This window comes from Setaria italica, chromosome IX, assembly GCF_000263155.2.
Source record: "Setaria italica strain Yugu1 chromosome IX, Setaria_italica_v2.0, whole genome shotgun sequence".
Lineage (NCBI taxonomy): Eukaryota > Viridiplantae > Streptophyta > Magnoliopsida > Poales > Poaceae > Setaria > Setaria italica.
Window position 1 is genome coordinate 5212277 of NC_028458.1, and position 19432 is coordinate 5231708.

At 46.6% G+C, this 19432-nt stretch overlaps 1 protein-coding gene across 1 annotated transcript; it reads right to left on the reverse strand.

Moving 5' to 3' along the window:
• Positions 1–12151: 12151 nt before the first annotated feature.
• On the reverse strand, positions 12152–19071 carry LOC101779046. The gene is made up of 6 exons (XM_004981659.2): positions 18546–19071; positions 17717–18252; positions 17253–17598; positions 14700–15182; positions 12756–13294; positions 12152–12644 (listed from the first exon to the last, which is right to left on the reverse strand). The coding sequence occupies exons 1-6, from the start codon at positions 19039–19041 to the stop codon at positions 12297–12299; spliced, it is 2748 nt and encodes a 915-aa protein (XP_004981716.2). The 5' UTR covers positions 19042–19071; the 3' UTR covers positions 12152–12296.
• Between the last annotated feature and the right edge of the window lie 361 nt (positions 19072–19432).

The window sequence follows — 19432 nt, forward strand, 5'->3', positions numbered from 1 at the left end:
GAGCGCTAGTAGCTCTGCGTAGGGCCGACACATCCTGTTGATCGGCGGGGGGGTCATGAACTCCATCGGCAATATGAAAACCATATTGATTTCAGCCGCCGATTCGTCACCTGCCGACTCGTCGTTGCCTTTGTCGCTTCTCTTGGGGCGCCACACCCGAGGCCTTTCTTGCTTTTTGTCCGTCGTGCCCTCTTCTTCTTGCTGTTCCCATTGGCGGAGGCGTTGGATTCTCCGTTTTTGTGATTTGGTTAAACCGTCGGGGCACCATCTGGGGTTTATTGGCCTCCCTTCTCTCCCAGCGCGTTCCCGTTCTGGTTCGCGTCCTAACGGGTTCTCGTCTGTCACCCGCGCATCGGCCATGTTTTCGAGCCGGCTGTGAACGCTGGTTTTGCTACTTGATTGATCGTGGTGATCGGTTCTGCCCCCCTGCCTATCATGGCCTCTTCCTTCTGACCGATCATATCGGTCGCTTCTGCCCCCCAGCCGATCACGCATGGAAGGGCGTTGATCATCTGAGATTCGCCGATTCCTGCTGATCGGTTCTGGCCTTCCGTCTCTAGAGCGAGACCTTGTGAACGGCCGATTGTTTCGATAGGGGCCGTTGCACTCTGGGCACGTATCAGCTGATGGAAGTCTGAGGTTATTTTCCCAACAGTGGATGAAGAATGGGCATCTCCAATGTTCCTCGTGCCGACGTATTGCTTCCTCTCGGGACCTTGATCGTTCATGTTGGCGCTGGTATTTTTGGAGCAAGAACTGGGAGGTAATGCGTGGTCCTTCTGGCTCATCGTCATCGGCCTCCATCCGTCGCTTCCCCTTGATGTCTTCAGACGAGACTTGATTCCTGGGATCGACAGCGCCACTCTTTTTTGCCGATTCGGATGTCAGCACCTTCGTTTGGAGGGGATTCTTACCCGTATCCACCATGTTGGTAGGGAACGGATGCTGATCAATCTTCATTGGTTTGGCCGGTTTTGTCGGCACTTCAAACTTGAGTCTGCCCTGTTCAATGGCCGACTGTATTTGTTGTCTGAAGATTTTGCACTCATTGGTATCATGCGACGTGGCATTGTGCCATTTGCAATACTTCATCTTCTTCAACTGCTCGGCAGAGGGGATTGTGTGGTAAGGTGATAGTTTAATCTGTCCTTCCTGGAGTAGAAGATCAAATATTTTGTCAGCTTTAGTGGTATCGAAACCGAATGCTTCCGGCTCTTTTTTGCCGAATGGGCATGATATTGGCTTCTTCCCCTTAATCCACTCTGCAAGCCCGATTTCGGCGTCTTCTTCGTCCTCTATTTCTTCCAGGAATGCTACTTTCTTTTGGAAATTCCTCCTTGGGTCAAATGGACGCACTTCTTGTCCGGACAATCGGTGGACAATCTGGCTTAGGCTCTCGAACTCTTGTGACGCATATTTCTCCTTGATGTGTGGCAGTAGTCCTTGGAAGGCTATATCGGCCAACTGTGCATCAGTTAGAGCCAAGGAGTAGCACTTATTTCTGATTTCCCGAAACCTCTGTATGTACGAGGGTATCGGCTCATCGCTTCGTTGTCGGAGGCTAGTCAGATCAGATAGCTTCATTTCGTGGACTCCAGCATAAAAGTACTTGTGAAATTGCTTTTCTAGATCGGCCCATGTGATAATCGAGTTTGGTGGTAGAGTGGTGAACCATTGGAAAGCCGATCCAGACAAAGATGACGAGAACAACCGTACCCGCAGGGCATCTTGTGTAGCTGCTTCGCCGCATTGGATGATGAATCTATTCACATGTTCTACGGTAGAAGTATCATCCATTCCGGAAAATTTAGTGAAATCCGGAACTTTGTACCGATGGGGAAACGGCAACAAGTCATATGTAGACGGGTATGGTGTCCTGTAGGTATAAGTTTGAACCTTCGGCTTCAAGCCGAATTGCTCTTGCATCACTTCTGCGATTTGCGCCGCCCAATCTGGTTGTTGCTGGGGAATAACTGGCGGCGGAATCGGCACATGTTGATAGATCGGAACTTGAATGAAAGGGGATTGGTGAAACGGTGGTATCTGAGTATAAGCCGGTGGTGTAGTAAAGGACGGCTGCTTGTAGGCACCACTCGTTTCATCATATAGCATGAGCTCTGACGTCTTGTTGACCTCCGGAGAGATAGGTTGGTATGGAGGTATGATCGGCCGAGTGGCCGTTTGGGAAGGTGTCTGGAACAGAGGATTCCCTTGGCTGACCGATTGATTCAAACCGGTCATGTTTAGAGGTGCCCCCCAGGGTAAAGGAATAACTGGAGGGAGTGGTGTAGTGGACGGCTGGACGGAGCCGTGTCCCACAGGAGTTGACGACGTAGAGGCACCGACTCCTCCGTATCCCAAAGGAATTGATGACGTAGAGGCACCGATCCCTCCGACGGAGGATTGGATCGGCTGAGAAGCCTGATAAGCCTGATTTGGTGGAATCGGCTGAAAATACGTAGGCCCCCTGTATCCCTGTGGTATACCCCCGGCGAAGGAATTGACAACAGCATTGTGTACCATGTTTGAAAGTACCGAGGATTGGTTGATGAAAGCGTGATGAAGAGATTGCTGAATCATATCGGACATCTTGTCCGAATCTTCTGAAATCGTGATCTGGCGAGGAGTAGTGAAAGGAGATTTCTTAACAGTTTCCCCGCTTCTGGAACGACTGAAGGATTTCAAGCAAGCTTTCCGGACTTGCTCCAAATACTGATTCAGATCTTCTCTTTGGTCGTCCTTTAGATCTGCTTCCGTTACTTCGATGACGTTATCTTCGGTGATTTCAGCAGCTTTCGACATAACGGCGGTTGCAATTGTCCCACCGGGCGTGCCAAAAGTGTGTTGGCGCTAGAAATCGGTCCAGCGGCCGACACACGACCCGGGAGAATCTGCTTAGCTCCTGTTCGGGTGAATGCCCTGGTGCGGTTCGCGCGGCGTGCCAGCCAATCTGACCTGTTGATTGGCAAGGAAGAACACGTGTCAAATTCGGTAACTACGATCGGCTAAGTTTCCGATCGAGAGGACAAATCGGCAGATCAGCCGATTTACTGTAGTAAAGTAACCGGCTACGAGAGAGCGCGATCCTTATAGCCTTGTAGACAGAAAAATACTAAAACAATCGGTACAAAGCTTATGAAAATAACACTAGGAAAAGATCTAATCGGCAACGAACGGATCTAACAACAGAAGGTAATAAAAGCCGATACTACCGATTCCTAGCGGGATAACTGGTGATAAAAGCTAGAAAAACAGGTAAAAAACCTATGAATCTAGTTGATATCGATAACTGGTGAATAAATCTAAACGAAACGACAGCGATACGCCGGAAGTTAAAGCTTAGACGTTACTCGATAAGCGGAACTTACAGAATCGGCCGGAGATCAAGATGATGCAGCCCTGCCAACCCGCACGAACTCGTGAGAAGAAAAAACGATGGCGAAGTCGCCTGCTTGAAAGTAGTATGAAGAATAAAGTAACTTGTTGTATTGATTGATTGTTTTACAGATTTACAAAGGTAGCTATTTATAGCCCCGTACAAATAATCTTTCTTAACCGAGTAGGACTCTATCTCTAATTCAAACAGAAAACAAATATCTACAAGCACAATCCGTGTTAAACTAACTACCCCACGCTTCGTGGGCTGAACTCCACCTTATCTTTCCACCTAACCAGGCCCATATAGGCCTACTTTAGTCTTCCTTCCTGGTCGGGCGATTTCTTATCAGCAAAGGGCTGCCGATTGGGAACCTGAAGCGAAGCAAAAGCCACTTGACCGATTCCACACTGTAGCACCTTTTGACCGATTCCCAACTGTATTCTTTCGATTTCTTCCCTCTTTGACGCCGATTCTACTGATGACGAAATCTGACGTCAACAGAAGTACTAATGGGCCTCGGACCCAGAGGCCCGTCAAGAACCTCTATAAATAGAGGGGTGGGGCGCCCTAGGGTTTCATCCCTTTTGGCTAAAAACACATCTGCCACGCCTCCCACGCCCTCGCCCTATTGCAACTCGCGGACCTAGCAATCCGGCTTGTGACACTTCCTCCCTGCACGTGTGGATACCTTGGAGGTGTTGCACCTGCAGCACTTGGACGAGCCGCCGACAAGCCACGATGAGCCAATGACGAGCCGCGACATGAGGACGACCTTGTTGCACGTGGACGAGCTGGTGAGGAGCTGCTCGACGTCGACGTGATCGACTATGTGTTCGACTACGCTGATCGACTTCGCTGCCCCGACGTGATTCTACATCTTCTGCACCAGTACGTCGAGTGGTAATCCCGTGATCCATATACGGCAGTTTTCCTAGTTTACGCGGTAGAAAAATTTTTGTTTTGTGCTGGCGTAGCCTACCTCGTATCCCAACACCTCGTTCATCTAGCCGGGGTCAGCAGACCCGACCAGTCAGACCGGTCCACCCTGACCGGTCAGACCAGTTTGCTAAGGTGCCGCGCGTTTCCCCTCCTAAGAAGATGTATCGTCCCAAGCAGAAGGAGGGTGAAGTTCAGAACGTAGAAGTAGACCCAGAGGAGTGCAGAAAAGAGGCTACTTTCCAGATTGGGTCTATGGGAATTCTCGTTGAAGCTAATGTGGGAAGACTGATTGCCACGAGCGATCTGGTTGTAGCTCCTGTTCAGAGGGTACACGCTGCCAATGATCCTGAAGCTAGCAGCAATAGGTCAAATTCTTAATACTTCCTATCAAGGTGGTGCCCTCCTGGGTTAACTCGCACACAAAGGAGGAAGTTGCAGAGGCTAAGGCTACAAGAGAGAAGGGAACAGGAGCAAGATAAATAGAGGAACGAGGCATTCAACAAATACAGACCCATGGCGCCTCAAAGGAAGGAGTGGAGAGCCAAGGCCGACGCTCAGGACACACCGGTCAAACCGGTCGAAGCATCTGAGCCAACTTCTAAACCGGTCAGACCGGTCCTGTCAGAAACATCACCCATTTCTGCTCTTTTTGACCCTATGGCTTGCGATGACGAGTTGGCATCAATCCATGAGATGAAGGACGATGAACAACTTGTTGATTTTAGTTCTTCTCCTGAGAGAATGACGCTGGACATAAATGTAGTTCATATGTCAATGGATGTCTATGCGCTCTCGGAGGAGGATTTGGCTCATCTTGACTTTGGGCCTAAGGAAGCAGTATTCCAGAAGCCTAAAGCCACTGAAAATCATCTGAAGGCATTGTACATGCGAGGTCACATCAATGGGAAGCCGATTTCTCGAATGTTGGTAGGGCAATTGTCAATTTGATGCCCTATTCTTTGTTCAAGAAATTGGGAGGTTCAGATTAGGAGCTGATCAAGAGCAACATGATTGTTAGCGGTGTGGGAGGAGGCGAGCCTATGGGAGCTAAAGGCGTCGTCTCTATGGAGCTCACCATTGGGAGTAAGACGTTAGCTACTACTTTCTTCATCGCCAAAACCCAAGGTAACTTCAGCTTAATCTTGGATCATGATTGGATACATGCAAATCAATGTGTTCCTTCTACGTTGCATCAATGCTTGATTTAGTGGATTGGCGACGAAGTGGAGGTTGTTCATGGTGATACGTCGGCTTTTGTTGCTGTGGCCGATACTTCTACCATGAGTGCTCATGATAATGTTAGGTGCTTATTTGGCATAGATCTTTCTAATTATGACTACATTAGTTACACAAAGGATGGCTTTATTGCTGCTATATTAAAGCTGATTGATGATCGGCTAGCTCATCACATATGATGTAATGGTTGTAAATCTAGAATGGCTGCAACAGAGGCTAGAGCACTATCGGGCGTGAAAGAACGATAGGTGTGAGGCCATTGAGGAGGGGTTTACGTCGATCGATCCTTTAGAGGAGGTGGATACTGGTGATGGTATTGTACCAAGGCTGGCGTTTGTAAACAAGAATTTTGAGCTTGTTTTTAAGGCTGATTTAATAAATTATTGAAAGAGTATGTCGACTGTTTTGCATGGAATTATACTGAAATGCCTAGTTTAAGCCACGAGTTAGTTGAGCATTGACTGCCTATCAAACCTGGTTTTAGGCCTCATAAACAACCTGCTAGACGTTTTAATCCTATTATTTATGACCAAGTGAAAGAGGAAATCAATCAGTTACTTGATGCTAAGTTTATTAGGCCTTGTCGATATGCTGATTGGGTTTCTAACATTGTGCCTGTTGAAAAGAAAGGTACAGGCAAGCTCTGTGTGTGCACTGATTTTAGAGATCTTAATAGAGCTTCGCCTAAAGATGAATATCCTATACCTATAGCCGATGTACTTATTAATGCTGCATCTGGTCATAGAATGATTAGCTTTCTTGATGGCAATGCTGGATACAATCAAATTTTTATGGTCGAAGAGGATGTATCCAAAACGGCTTTTGTGTGTCCAGGATTTGTCGGTTTGTTTGAGTGGATCGTTATGATGTTTGGTCTAAAAAATGCTGGTGCTACTTATCAAAGGGCTATGAATTTAATTTTTCATGATTTGCTTGGAGTAGTGCTGGAACTATATATCAATGACATTATTGTGAAATCGGCCAGGCCTGAATCCCATTTGGCTGATTTGAGACTTGCATTGGAAAGAATGTGTCGGTATGGTTTAAAGATGAATCCACTCAAATGTGCTTTTGGTGTATCGGCTGGGAAATTCTTGAGCTGTGTAGTGCATGAAAAAGGTGTTGAGATTGATCCTGAAAAGATCGAATCCATCAAGAAAATACAAGCCCCAACTTGCAAGAAGGAATTGCAGAAGTTTTTGGGCAAGGTGAATTATTTAAGGAGATTTATTTGCAACTTGTCTGGGAAGGTGAATGCATTCACTCCTTTACTTCGGTTAAAAGATGAGGCTGATTTTGCTTGGGGGGCAAAGCAGCAAGAAGCATTTGAGGAGATCAAGAATTATTTGACATCACCACCCGTTCTTTAGGCACCAAAGCATGGTACTCCTTTCAAAATATATATAGCTGCCGAAGAGGGTGTCATTGGGGTTGTTTTGACTCAAGAGACTGAAGGGAAGGAGCACGTCGTTACTTATGTAAGTAGAAGATTATTGGACGCCGAGACGAGATACACTTTTATTGAAAAATTGTGTTTATCATTATATCATGCTTGTACCAAGTTGAGACACTATTTGTTATCAAATACTTGCATAGTAGCTTGTCAAACCGACATAATTAAATACATGTTGCAAAAACCTATTTTGAGTGGCAGAATTAGCAAGTGGGCTTATCCTCTCATTGAGTATGTTCTGGTTTGTGAACCGTTGAAATCAATGAAGGGTCGAGTTGTAGACGATTTTATCGTCGAGCATAGGATTAATGAGCAACTCGATTTGGATGTCGGTTATGTTACTTTTACCCCTTGGAAGTTGCACTTTGATGGATCAGTATGCAAAAGTGGCTGCAGTGTTGGTGTGGTGCTTATTTCATCCAACGGAGCTGTTTTTGAGTTTCTTAGCCGATTGGATCACAAGTGTACCAATAATCAAACTGAATATGAAGCTTTGTTATTCAGTTTAGTAATTTTACAAGAGATAGGGGTAAAACATGTTGAAGCTTATGGTGATTCTTTAATGGTGGTACAACAAGTATCCAAGGTATGTTAATATTTAGATGGTTTTCTAAATACTTATCTTGATAGATGTCTAGACATCATATCTTGCATGGATGAATTTGCTATTTATCATGTACCAAATGAAGAGAATCCGAGAGCTAATGCTCTGGCACAACAAACGTCTGGCTATATTGTCCAGAAAAGAAACTTTCATGAAAGAAAGTCAACGCTTTGCGAGGCCAGGTGTTATATCCTGGAGGAACCGATCCAACCGGTCTCCGAAACTGGTCTGACTGGTCCAACCGGTCTGACCGGTCTAACTGGAGAAAAGTCCACTTCGGCTATGAATCGTCCCAAATTTGCTAAAGACGAAGTGGATGATTGGAGAACACCTCTGATTAATTATTTACAGGATCTGGTTGACAGAAAGGTTCGACGGTGGGCGCTCAAGTTTGTGTTGATGGATGACGAGTTATATCGTCAGACACTGGATGGATTGCTTTTGAAGTGCTTGGATTCTGATCAGGCTAGGTTAGCAATGGCAGAGCTGCATGAAGGGGTTTGTGGTACGCATCAATCAGCTCGTGTGATGAAGTGGCTCCTTAAGTGAGCTGGTTTTTATTGGCCTAATAGGATAGATGATTGTTTTCGCTACTACAAAGGTTGTGAAGAGTGTCAAAAGTTTGGGGACGTTCAGTTGGTACCTGCTACATCAATGCATTCGATTATAAAGCTATGGCCATTTAGAGGATGGGGATTGGATTTTGTTGGTAAAATTCACCCTTCTTCGTCAAAGGGGCATTGTTTTGTAATTGTGGCTACTGATTATTTTACCAAGTGGACTGAGGTGATTCCCCTTAAGAATATGACATATCAAGAGATGATTGCGTTTGTCAAGGAACATATTATACACAGATTTGGTATTCCGCAAACTTTGACCACTGATCAAGGGACTTCATTTATATCCAAAGAGGTGCGTGAGTTTGTGGAATCCTATGGTATTAAACTGCTCAATTCATCTCCTTATTATGCTCAAGCCAATGGTCAAGCTGAGTCTAGCAATAAGATATTAATTAACCTCATAAAGAAGAAGATAGAAGATAATCCCAGGAGATGGCACGAGATATTATCTGAGGCTTTATGGGCTCATCGTATTTCTAGGCATGGTGCGACTAAAGTTACTCCTTTGGAGCTTGTCTACGGTCAAGAAGTCGTTTTACCCGTTGAGGTAAATCTAGGTGCATACAGGTTAGATAAGCAAGATGATCTTGATTTCGATACCTATTATGCTTTGATGATGGATAATATTGATGAAGTGACCGACAAGGAGATGGAGGCTTTGGCTAAGATTGAAAGGGATAAAATTCGAGTAGCTAAGGCATACAACAAGAAAGTTAAAGCCAAAGCGTTTCAGGTGGGAGATCTAGTTTGGAAAATAATTCTGCCTATAGGAGCTAAGAGCAATGAGTTTGGGAAGTGGTCTCCAAGTTGGGAAGGACCTTACAAAATTACAAATATGTTCCGTGGTAATTCCTTTATGGTAGAAACTTTAAGTGGATTTCAGCTACCTAGAGCTCTGAGTGGGAAGTACTTGAAGAAGTATTATCCAAGTGTTTGGCAAGATAAGTAGAAGCAGTATGGCCTATATGTTAAAATATCATCTTTAGAATAAATGGCCGGTGGGATCCATCATCCTGAGGAGTATTTCTTGGTACGCAAGTTTTACCAAGAAATAAGGGGATGTGTTGACGCCCAAAAGTGGCAGCGCCGCCGATCAGGCTCAAAAGCTGATCTGGCAGGTGAAACCGGTCTGACCGGTTAGACCGGTCTGTTTGAGTCCGAAAGGAAATTGAGAGTCCTGACCGAATTGGAGTAGAAGGCAGAACTTTCTTGCAGGAAAAGGCCTCCCACCCTATAAATATAGAGGGTCCTAGCCGATTGAGGGCTAATACCCAATCGACAAATAAACTTTTATCTTTTATCTTCAAACCCTAGCTTTTCCAACCCCCTTACTTTCCTCCTTCGTCTCGATGGTGGTTGAGGAAGCTCTGAGTGGCCTGACTGATCTCAGAGCAACCCTAGGCGCGCCATCTCCAACAGGGTCCCTCCCGAGGCGGCGTTCTTAGGTTTCCGCAACGCCCAGCAGCAGATCGGTCCGACCAGCCTGCCTGACCGGTCTGACCGGCCAGGTGCTGAGGCGCCGACGAGGTGATTGCCTAACACACGAGTGAGCTAGCTCACTCGTGTGTTGACCAGAAAAAGCGTCAACACTGTCTTTTGTTTTTGAAAATATGGTGCTTAATGTTCTTGTGATGCAATTCTAGCAGTACGACGTTTTCTCGTGATGCACGTGATACGTAAACAAAAATATCCCCTGTCGATGAAAGGTGTAAAGCCCAATCGAGCTTCAGGCATGAACATCGCAAAAGGTACTGTATCGTTTTGAATGTTCATAAATACCAAGCTTAAAACGGCCAGGGTTCCACAGATGTCGATTAGTCATATGAAAAGTAGAGGTATGATAGTTGTTGAATATCGGTGAACTTGAAAATTTTCCTTATTTGACACTGAAATATAACTCAATTTCTTTATGGATACTGAAAAATTTTCTTTACTTATATGATACAGAGTTCCAACTTTCATACCTTGTTAGATATTTTTATCACTTTCGTTAGTTAAGTCGTATTAAACTACATCTAAATAACCTCCAAAACTTATGAAACTTTTTCTAGTGATCGGGAAAAATCCATCTTGCTTAAAACTACACATCTATCTTTACAGTTTTAAAATTAGAATTGACCACATTATGCTACTTTTAAAACTTATCTAAATTTTATGGTGACAAAATACTTCCAAAAAATAACCAATATACCTAACTTGAGATGCATTAATTTATTAAATTATTTTCTAGCGTAAGTTACATATAGAATTTTTGAAAAATAGGAAGTTTGGGAAATTTTATATAATTTCACAATTCTCAACTTATGATGGGAAACTATTTATAAACTATTGCATCCCTTGTGACAAATTAGTCATTTTCCATCAATTTTTTAAAGTATTTTTTTGCCATAAAAATCAAGTAAGTTTCAAAGGTAGCCTAATTTAGTTAATTTCAATTTTAAACTTGTTAAGGTACATGTGCGTTTTTTAAGCAAAATGATTTTATCTCCAGCTATATATTCTATTACCGGAAAAAAAGTTCTATGAATTTTGAAGGTGATTTGGATGTCACTCTGCCTAAGTTAACTAACGGCAGTGCCAAAAATGTCAGTAAGCAATGAAATTTAGAACTCAGAATAAAATAAGGAGAAATATTTTTTTCATGGTCAAAGGAAAATTGAGTTACCTTCTTATGTCAAATAAGGGATTTTCTCTATACAATTAGGATACTTCCATAGTTGATACTATCTAGCTGCATCATGCGTAACATTAATAGTGTGTATGACCGCCGCTCAGTTGGTACGGTTCCTTTGTGGTGCAATTAATATGTTTAAGTGCTCAACTCCTCACTGGTGCTCGCATTTTTCTGAATTTATTCCAAGATTTAACCGGTACTATTCTTTCAGTGATAGACGACATACGACGTGCCTGTCGATAGCGAGTCACTAGTGGCGACTTTATCAATCTCGAGGATCTGACGAATCAGTCTCAAAAGTGCACATATGGGTAGGGTTGCGTATCCATATTCATAGGATTGAGTTCGCGTGCGTTTATATAAGCATGCATCTGTACTGTGTTTAAAAAAATAGTGTACATGACTAATATGTACACACAGTGTACCACCAGCGGAGCTAGGTATTGACCAAGGTGGGCCACGGCCCCCTTGTCCATGCAGATTTCTAAGCACCGGTATAGAAGTGCAAGCGTTCCTGAATTACCAGTCAGGCCATGCCTGTTTAACTCTAGCAAGCCCACGTTACTATTAAAGTCTTTTTTAAAAAAAAACTAAGCATGAGCACTGCTACGTAACTATGTAAGTCTCCTTGCAGTCAGCACAGCAAGCAGCACGCCATCACACAATCCACTCGAAGTCTCCATTTTAACCCTTGCACTCCATTCTTTTCTTCATCAACGCCCAAGCTTACAGCTGCTATTCTGCTGTACGTCTTTCCATTTTTGGCGATACGGCTCGCCACTTGTTAGCTGCCACTCCCTACGGCCGACGCGTGCCCGTCGCCGGCCTTCACCCTTCCACCGTTCTAAGCTCGCGCCGACCGAGACCCTTCCATCGGATAGCAGAGCCAACTGTGCAACCCCTCCTTGAGTTGATTCCTAGCTCCGCCACTGCAATGTACTTAAGTGGTGCACATGATTAAGCATTACGAGCTAAGTAAAATGTTGTATTGAATTGTACTCAAATAATTGCACTGAAGCATGTTCTAAATAGAATCAAAAGCAACAAACAGTTCTTGTCGAATTCTGTCAGCTACGATATTTCTGGTCCAGCCGCAGTCTGCTCGTCCGCATGAGCCATGAACGTCTATTTCATCATTTTTATATATCACAAACAAAGTCGAAACATCCTTATTTCTAAAAAATAATCGAAGTCAAAGATCTACTGACCCAGAAACGACAGCAACGTAACACTGCCTTGCTTCCATAAAAAGTCTAGATCGAGTACTAGCCCTGTCAAGGAAATTGGAACACATGCATGGGAACAGAAACTCTGCTATCGTAACAAGTGCAGGCGAATTGCAAAGGATTCTTTTGAGCGTAGGAGTAGTAAAGAAGGCCGCGGTCCTCAACTCACTCACTCAGCAGGTTCACAAGCTTTTTGAAGTTCTCGTACGAGGATCCTCCTTCGCTGACGCACCTGCGAGCCGCGTCCCTGAATAGCCGCGCCCTCTCCCTGATCTCGGCGTCGCCGACGACCTGTTCCACCTTGCTCCTCAGCTCCTCCTTCGTCACGATCCCGTCCGCGTTGGGCGACACCGCCAGGCCGGTCCTCCACACGCCGGTGACGTAGTTCCGGTCCAGGTACTGGTCGACGAAGTAGGGCCAGCACAGGAACGGCACGCCGTTCCTGACACCCTCCATCGTCGAGTTCCACCCGCAGTGCGACACGAAGCACGCCACCGCACGGTGCGCCAGGACCTGTGTCAGAACAACGAAACGGAGCGCCGTCTATCACTCTCGATCTGTCGCCCAACGGGCAAAAATTCAATAGCTAATGGTAGCTTCATGGGATCAATTATTCAAGGTGACCTGCTGCTGGGAGCACCAGCTGACGACCATGCCTCTGCCGGCGACGCGTTGATGGAACTCGTGGAGCCACGCCTTGCTCAGGCCGGCGGTGAAGTCCGGCCTTACCACCCACAGGAACGGCCGGCCGGTGAGCTTGAGCCCCTCGGCCAGCTCCTCGAACTGGCGCGGGTCGAAGATGGCCATGCTGCCGAAGGCCACGTACACGACGGACCGGTCGGGCTGCGCGTCGAGCCACTTGATGCACCGCTTGTCCTCCGGCAGGAAGTTCCCGACGGGCTTCCGGAACTCCCGGTCGGCGAACAGCGGGCCGATGGGCAGGATGTTGGGGAGGAGCTTGAACGCGCCGTCCTCGGCATCGTGGAAGGAGTTGCCCACCGACATCTCGGCATGGTCTTTGAGCTGCTTGTTCTGGGATACCACCAGGTTGAAGATGATGGGCTGCCCCTCGGGCGGGCCGGCGTTGTTCCATGTCAGCTGCGACGTGTGCAATGGCGGCATCCCCGGGGCGAGCTGGAACGTCTCCTGCCTTCGTGGCCAGCCTGTAGCATGCTCACACGTTATTCCGGCACGTTAGTTTTCGTTCCGATTCTTTTAGCAAAAATCTATCAATGTTCCAATGTTCTAGTCTCAAGCAAAGAAAATGTTCCGACGCTTAAATTAAAATGTTCCAGGTAGAAAAATAAAATATTCTTCAAAAAAATCAGGGGCAACAGATTTTCTAGCAACAATATATTGGATTTGCGATGTTCAGGTATAAGAAAAAAAATGCTCCAAGTAGATAGTAAAATGTTCCATTTTCGTTTCACCTTTTTTACCATAGAAGGATGAATCCAAGTCATTAGAAAACCAAATACTCTAAAAATGAAATATTTGAACAATATGGCTAACAAGAAATAATTCTAGTTTTGATGAATGCAAACAAAACATTTTCATGCAGGTTCTATTCTGGAGGACAAATTGATGTGGTTAAGTTGCAACACAGTGATGATGACCAACGGAACGTACCGATTCATGATTCATACATGTCGAATATTGAAGACGTCAGTGCTATGCTGTCTTCCATTACATGATGACCTTTTAGTTAACGTATTGGTTATTAATAAGGAATTTGATGTTATTAAATATTTACTTGAAATTATGTATCGTTCGGCTACTACGGGCTGAATAAAATGCTCGTGGCTCGTCCGTTTGCAACTGACTTAGCTTGGTGTAATTTTTCTAACGAGCCGAGTGTTTTCCTCGTTAGTATAACTTAACGAGCTGAGTTTAGCGGGCTACGCTCACCAACAGGTAGCAATCTCTGTAAATAATGGATGGATTGTTTCTTCCTTTTCATAGGAGAATGAAGTCAAAACTCAGAACTACCTTCCGACATTAAAAAGACAAGTCCCTTTTTCTAAGAAACGACACGATTAAAATTCAGTCCACATTAGGGAGTGCGACAAATTGTCAACGTCAACGGCCACTCGAGTTGCGAGTTGCATGTGGTGTAGGTCTGCCATTGTCTGATGTTAATTAGAGAGCTTACTGATGTTAATTGCAGTATTAAAGAAAACTTAAACTGAGACTTGCTTCAAATCTGCTTTCGATTTGTGTGCATTGACTACTAGCCACTTCTAATTAAAATTTCATTTCATTAATAGGGTACTATACTAGATTTTTTATGACATGGAAAATTTAATAAAGAGAGAGATAAAAGTGGTTTCATTCAGACACACTGGGTATGTGATTTCTAAGACAGAAATATGTTGAAGCTGAGTTTAGAGCTAGAATTGTATTTCATTTGACGTTAAATCTCGTGCATCACAATTACATGTCATAACTCTAGCCTATGAGACCACCCAAACTCTTTTAGATAATGTAGCATTATTGAAAACTGTGGAAAAAAACTATAACCAGAAAATGGCCCGAGAAATTGAACGATCAGTTGAGAAAATCAGTTACCCTTGTCGTCGATGAGTCCGTCCTCTATCAGCTTAGGGATCTTGTGCACGATGGCCAAGCCCGCCGTGGCCGCCGGCCAGAAGGCCACGACTCGTATGCCGAACTTCTTAGCGACCTCGAAGGACCAACCCATGCTCACGTCGCCGACGATCCACTTGGCCCTGGGCCGTCCGGCGGCCTCCATGTTGACGATGAGCCGCTCCAGGTGGCCCGGCATGTGGCGCGTGAAGGCGTCGATGAGCTTGCTGAGGTCCTTGCGGTCCTCGTCATCGGCCAGCCCATCCGGGATGGACGCCAGGTGGATGCCGCCGCCCAGTAGCGCCGCCTCGCCGCCGGACGCCCGCAGCGCGGCGACCACCAGCGCGTGGTCCACCTCGGTGTTGACGAAGGTGACCTCGAAGCCGTGGTCGACCAGAAGGTGGGAGAGTTCCATGAGCGGCGTGACGTGGCCCTGCGCCGGGAACGGCAGCACCAGGATGTGAGCTTTGGCCATGGCTTAGCTAAGCTAGACCTTCCTTCGTCTCTCTCTGTCTCGATCTGTGAGTGGTGGCGACCTGGCAAATCACTTCCAGAACTGTGGCATGTGGTCGATCACTGATTCGATCACTGCCTTATAGGCAGCCGGAGGAGAAGAGAAGCTATAAAAGAGCACGGAATTGAATTTTTATGGCTCCCTGGCCACACTTGCACCGCCCTTGCTTGGTACACCGAACCAAGATGGTCGGTCAACTAGGAGATGTACTATGAACTATGGCCTCCTGTTCACGTGGCAACTATTGGAATTACGGACCTTTTTGGCATAGTTTAATCCATAGGAAAACCTAAACAACCATATGACAGGATGAGTGATGAACATTGGACAATCAGTACTCATCCATCCTAAATTGTAAGTCATTCCAAGAATCTTAGAAAGTCAAAGTATCTCAAATTTGACCAAATGTATATGATAATATAATAACATTTATGATGCCATCTAAGTATCATTAGATTCTTCATCAATTATATTTTCATAGTATACCTATTTGATGTCATAAATCTTTATAATTTTCTCTATAATTTTGGTCAAACTTGAGATGTTTTGACTCTCCAAGATTCTTGGAATAACTTACAATTTGGGATGGAGGAAGTATATTTTAATCTAAGATTGCTACTCTCATAAACTAGCCTTCTTGCATCACTACAAGAAAATTGAACACTCGTTTTGGCATAAACCGTCAGGAACTTGGAAAACCAGGAAGAACATTGGAATCCTGACGGGCAAAGAAGACCGACGGGGGAGTTCCGGTTCTTGTTGGGCGCGTAACTGATCTGATAGGAAACCACCAATCTAGAGCGTGTGTGAGAAAAAAAACAATGCAAAAATCGCTGGCGCGCCAAGAAGATCCGTGCTTTGGAGTCTCTCTTGATATTGCTTGGCTCCGTAAACGGACAAGCATACTCCCTTTGTTCCGAAAACAATACAATTCTGACTACCTACCTGATAGGTGTTTGTCTAGATACACAGTTAGATTTGTATCTATTTTGGGACGGAGAGAGTATACCTACTTGTGACCTACAATGGAATGGAATTGAATCCATGTTATCTTATAGCTATAGCTATTAGAATTGTATGCAATGCACTGCAATACACTTGTATTCTGGTTATCAATTGATAAAATGCTTGTCGTCTGGCCATGATTCATAGATTGAGCGATATTCCCTGATTTCAGTGAGGCACGTAATATTACTGTTACCATGCCACTTTATAGCGGTCTCACGAAATCATCAATCCATAACCCAGCCAAGTGTCACCCTTACAAAAATCAAATATGCGCTACCTAATTCTTTCAAGGGGTTTTGCGGTAAATAACCGTTGTGCATTGCATCCTCATGCTCCTATAGATTAAATCGGCTTATGTGAAAGTACCCGTGCTTACGTGACTTCCATTGAACAAGGATGCAAGTTTGATGATGCACCATGTACTGTTTGTGAGAATTTGATACAAGTTTAGTGATGCACTATACATTTTTCTTATTTGTAATTGCTGTCAGCATGGAATATCATACGGTCCCCATCCACCCCTTTTAAATTTATTAGTTCAAGTCTACGATTTGATTCCATCCCTTGTTCACTTTACGGATTATCAGGATTCAGGCATCAATGCATGAGCTACACTGTTTAATTAGTCAGATACTACAAATCGTCAGCGGATTAACTAAGTAGTAACTACTCCGTCCGTTCCAAACTGTAGGTCGTTTTGACTTTTTTAGGTTCATAGATATTATTATACACCTAGACACGCACTATATCTAGATGCATAATAATATCTATAAATCTAAAAAAGTTAAAATGATCTACAATTTGAAAACGGATGGAGTTGTATATATTTTGATGGATCTCTCGTAACTTCGTACAGCAGTTTTCAGTGCACTACCGCACTCTTGCGCAATTTGGTGACCGCACAAACAGAACAACGTCAAGGCCACATCATGACACATGCTTGGGACCAAAGACAACTTTGCTAACACAATAGATGCACGCGAAATCCGAAAAGGATTCCTCATCAACTCCTCACTCACTCATCAGGTTCACAAGCTTGTTGAAGTTCTCGTACGATGACCCCCATTCGCTGACGCACCAGCGAGCCGCGTCCTTGAACAGCCGCGCCCTCTCCTTGATCTCGGCGTCGCTGACGACCTCCTCCACCTTGCTCCTCAGCTCCTCCTTGGTTATGATCCCGTCCGCGCCCGGCGCCACCGCCAGGCCGGTCCTCCACACGTTGGTCACGTAGCTCCGGTTCAGGTACTGGTCGCAGAAGTAGGGCCAGCACAGGAACGGCGTGCCGTTCCTGACACCCTCCATCGTCGAGTTCCATCCGCAGTGCGACACGAAGCACGCTACCGCACGGTGCGCCAGGACCTGTCAAGAAAATGAAACGGGGCGCCGTCGATCACTCTCTGTCGTCCAACAGGGGCAAACGATAGCGACTGATAGCTAGCTCAACTACTAGGCGTTTATGGGTTCAGTTCGAGGTGACCTGCTGCTGGGAGCACCAGCTGACGATCATGCCTCTGCCGGCGACGCGTTCGTGGAACTCGGTGAGCCACGCCTTGCTCAGGCCGGGGGTGAAGTCCGGCCGCACTATCCACAGGAACGGCCGGCCGGTGAGCTCCAGCCCCTCGGCCAGCTCCTCGAACTGGCGCGGGTCGAAGATGGCCATGCTGCCGAAGGCCACGTACACGACGGACCCGTCGGGCTGCGCGTCGAGCCACTTGATGCACCGCTCGTCCTCCGGCAGGAAGTTCCCGACGGGCTTCCGGAACTCCCGGTCGGCGAACAGCGGGCCGATGGGCAGGACGTTGGGGAAGAGCTTGGACGCGCCGGCCTCGGCCTCGTGGAAGGAGTTGCCCACCGTCATCTCGGCGAGGCCGTTGAGCTTGTTGTTCCGGGTGACCAGGTCGAAGATGATGTGCTGCCCCTCCGGCGCGCCGGCGTTGTTCCACGACAGGTGCGACGTGTGCAGCGGCGGCATCCCCGGGGCGAGCTGGAACGTCTCCTGACGCCGTGGCAAGCCTGCAGAGTTATTCCGGCACGTTAGATTCAGTCCACAAGGGCGTGCGAGCGTGCGACAAATTGTCAACGACCACGTCGTCCACTCTGGTCGCAAGTTGGATTAGTTCAAACTTGCCCGGAAGGTTGCAGCTCTGCCATTTGCTGCTGTTAACTGGAGAGGGCGAGAGGCCACTAAAGAAAACTGAAACTGATCGACTAGATTGATCTGCCTTCGATTTAGTGCGCGCGCTAACTACTGAATAATGGTAAAAAGTTTACTAGGAACAACTGATCGACTAGAATATGATGATTACCCTTGTCGTCGATGAGTCCGTCCTCGATCAGCTTGGGGATCTTGAGCATCAAGGCCAAGCACGCCGTGGCCGCCGGCCAGAAGGACACGACCCTGATGCCGAACTTCTTGGCGACCTCGAAGGACCAGCCCATGTTGACGTCGCCGACGAGCCACTTCACCCTGGGCCGCCCAGCGGCCTCCAGGCCGGCGATGAGCCGCTCCAGGTGGCCCGGCATGTGGCGCGTGTAGGCGTCGATGAGCTTGTTGAGGTCCTTGCGGTCCTCGTCGTCGGCCAGCCCGTCCGGGATGGACGCCAGGTGTATGCCGCCGCCGCCGCCCAGCAGCGTCGCCTCGCCGCCGCGCAGCGCGGCGACCACCAGCGCGTGGTCCACCTCGGTGTTGACGAAGGTGACCTCGAAGCCGTGGTCGACCAGGCGGTGGGATAGCTCCATGAGCGGCGTGACGTGGCCCTGCGACGGGAACGGCAGGACCAGGACGTGAGCCTTCATGGCCATGGCTTCTTCCCTCCCTCTGCGATCTGTTTGTCGTCTCTCTGTGGCGTGTGGTCGTCGGTCATATATAGGCAGCCGGAGGGGAAGATAACGAGCTGTGGGGTAGAGCACGGATCTTTTTTCTGGCGCATCGGCAGGCACGCACGCATGAATATCAGAGTGAAAGCGATGGCGATCGAAATCAAATCAGCGTCGTGACAAGCTGATGCTCGCGGTGGTTGACAGCTGCAGCCAGCATAACCGACCACTTCCTGAGTCAAGTAGCGTGACCTGCACGTCTGAGTCACCGGTCGGGGTAATCAACGACGTGGCCACGTGGGTCTACAATTCCATGTGCCAGGAAAATGGAGTACAAAACGATCCCCGGATAGCATGCCCGTGCTATTTTCAATGC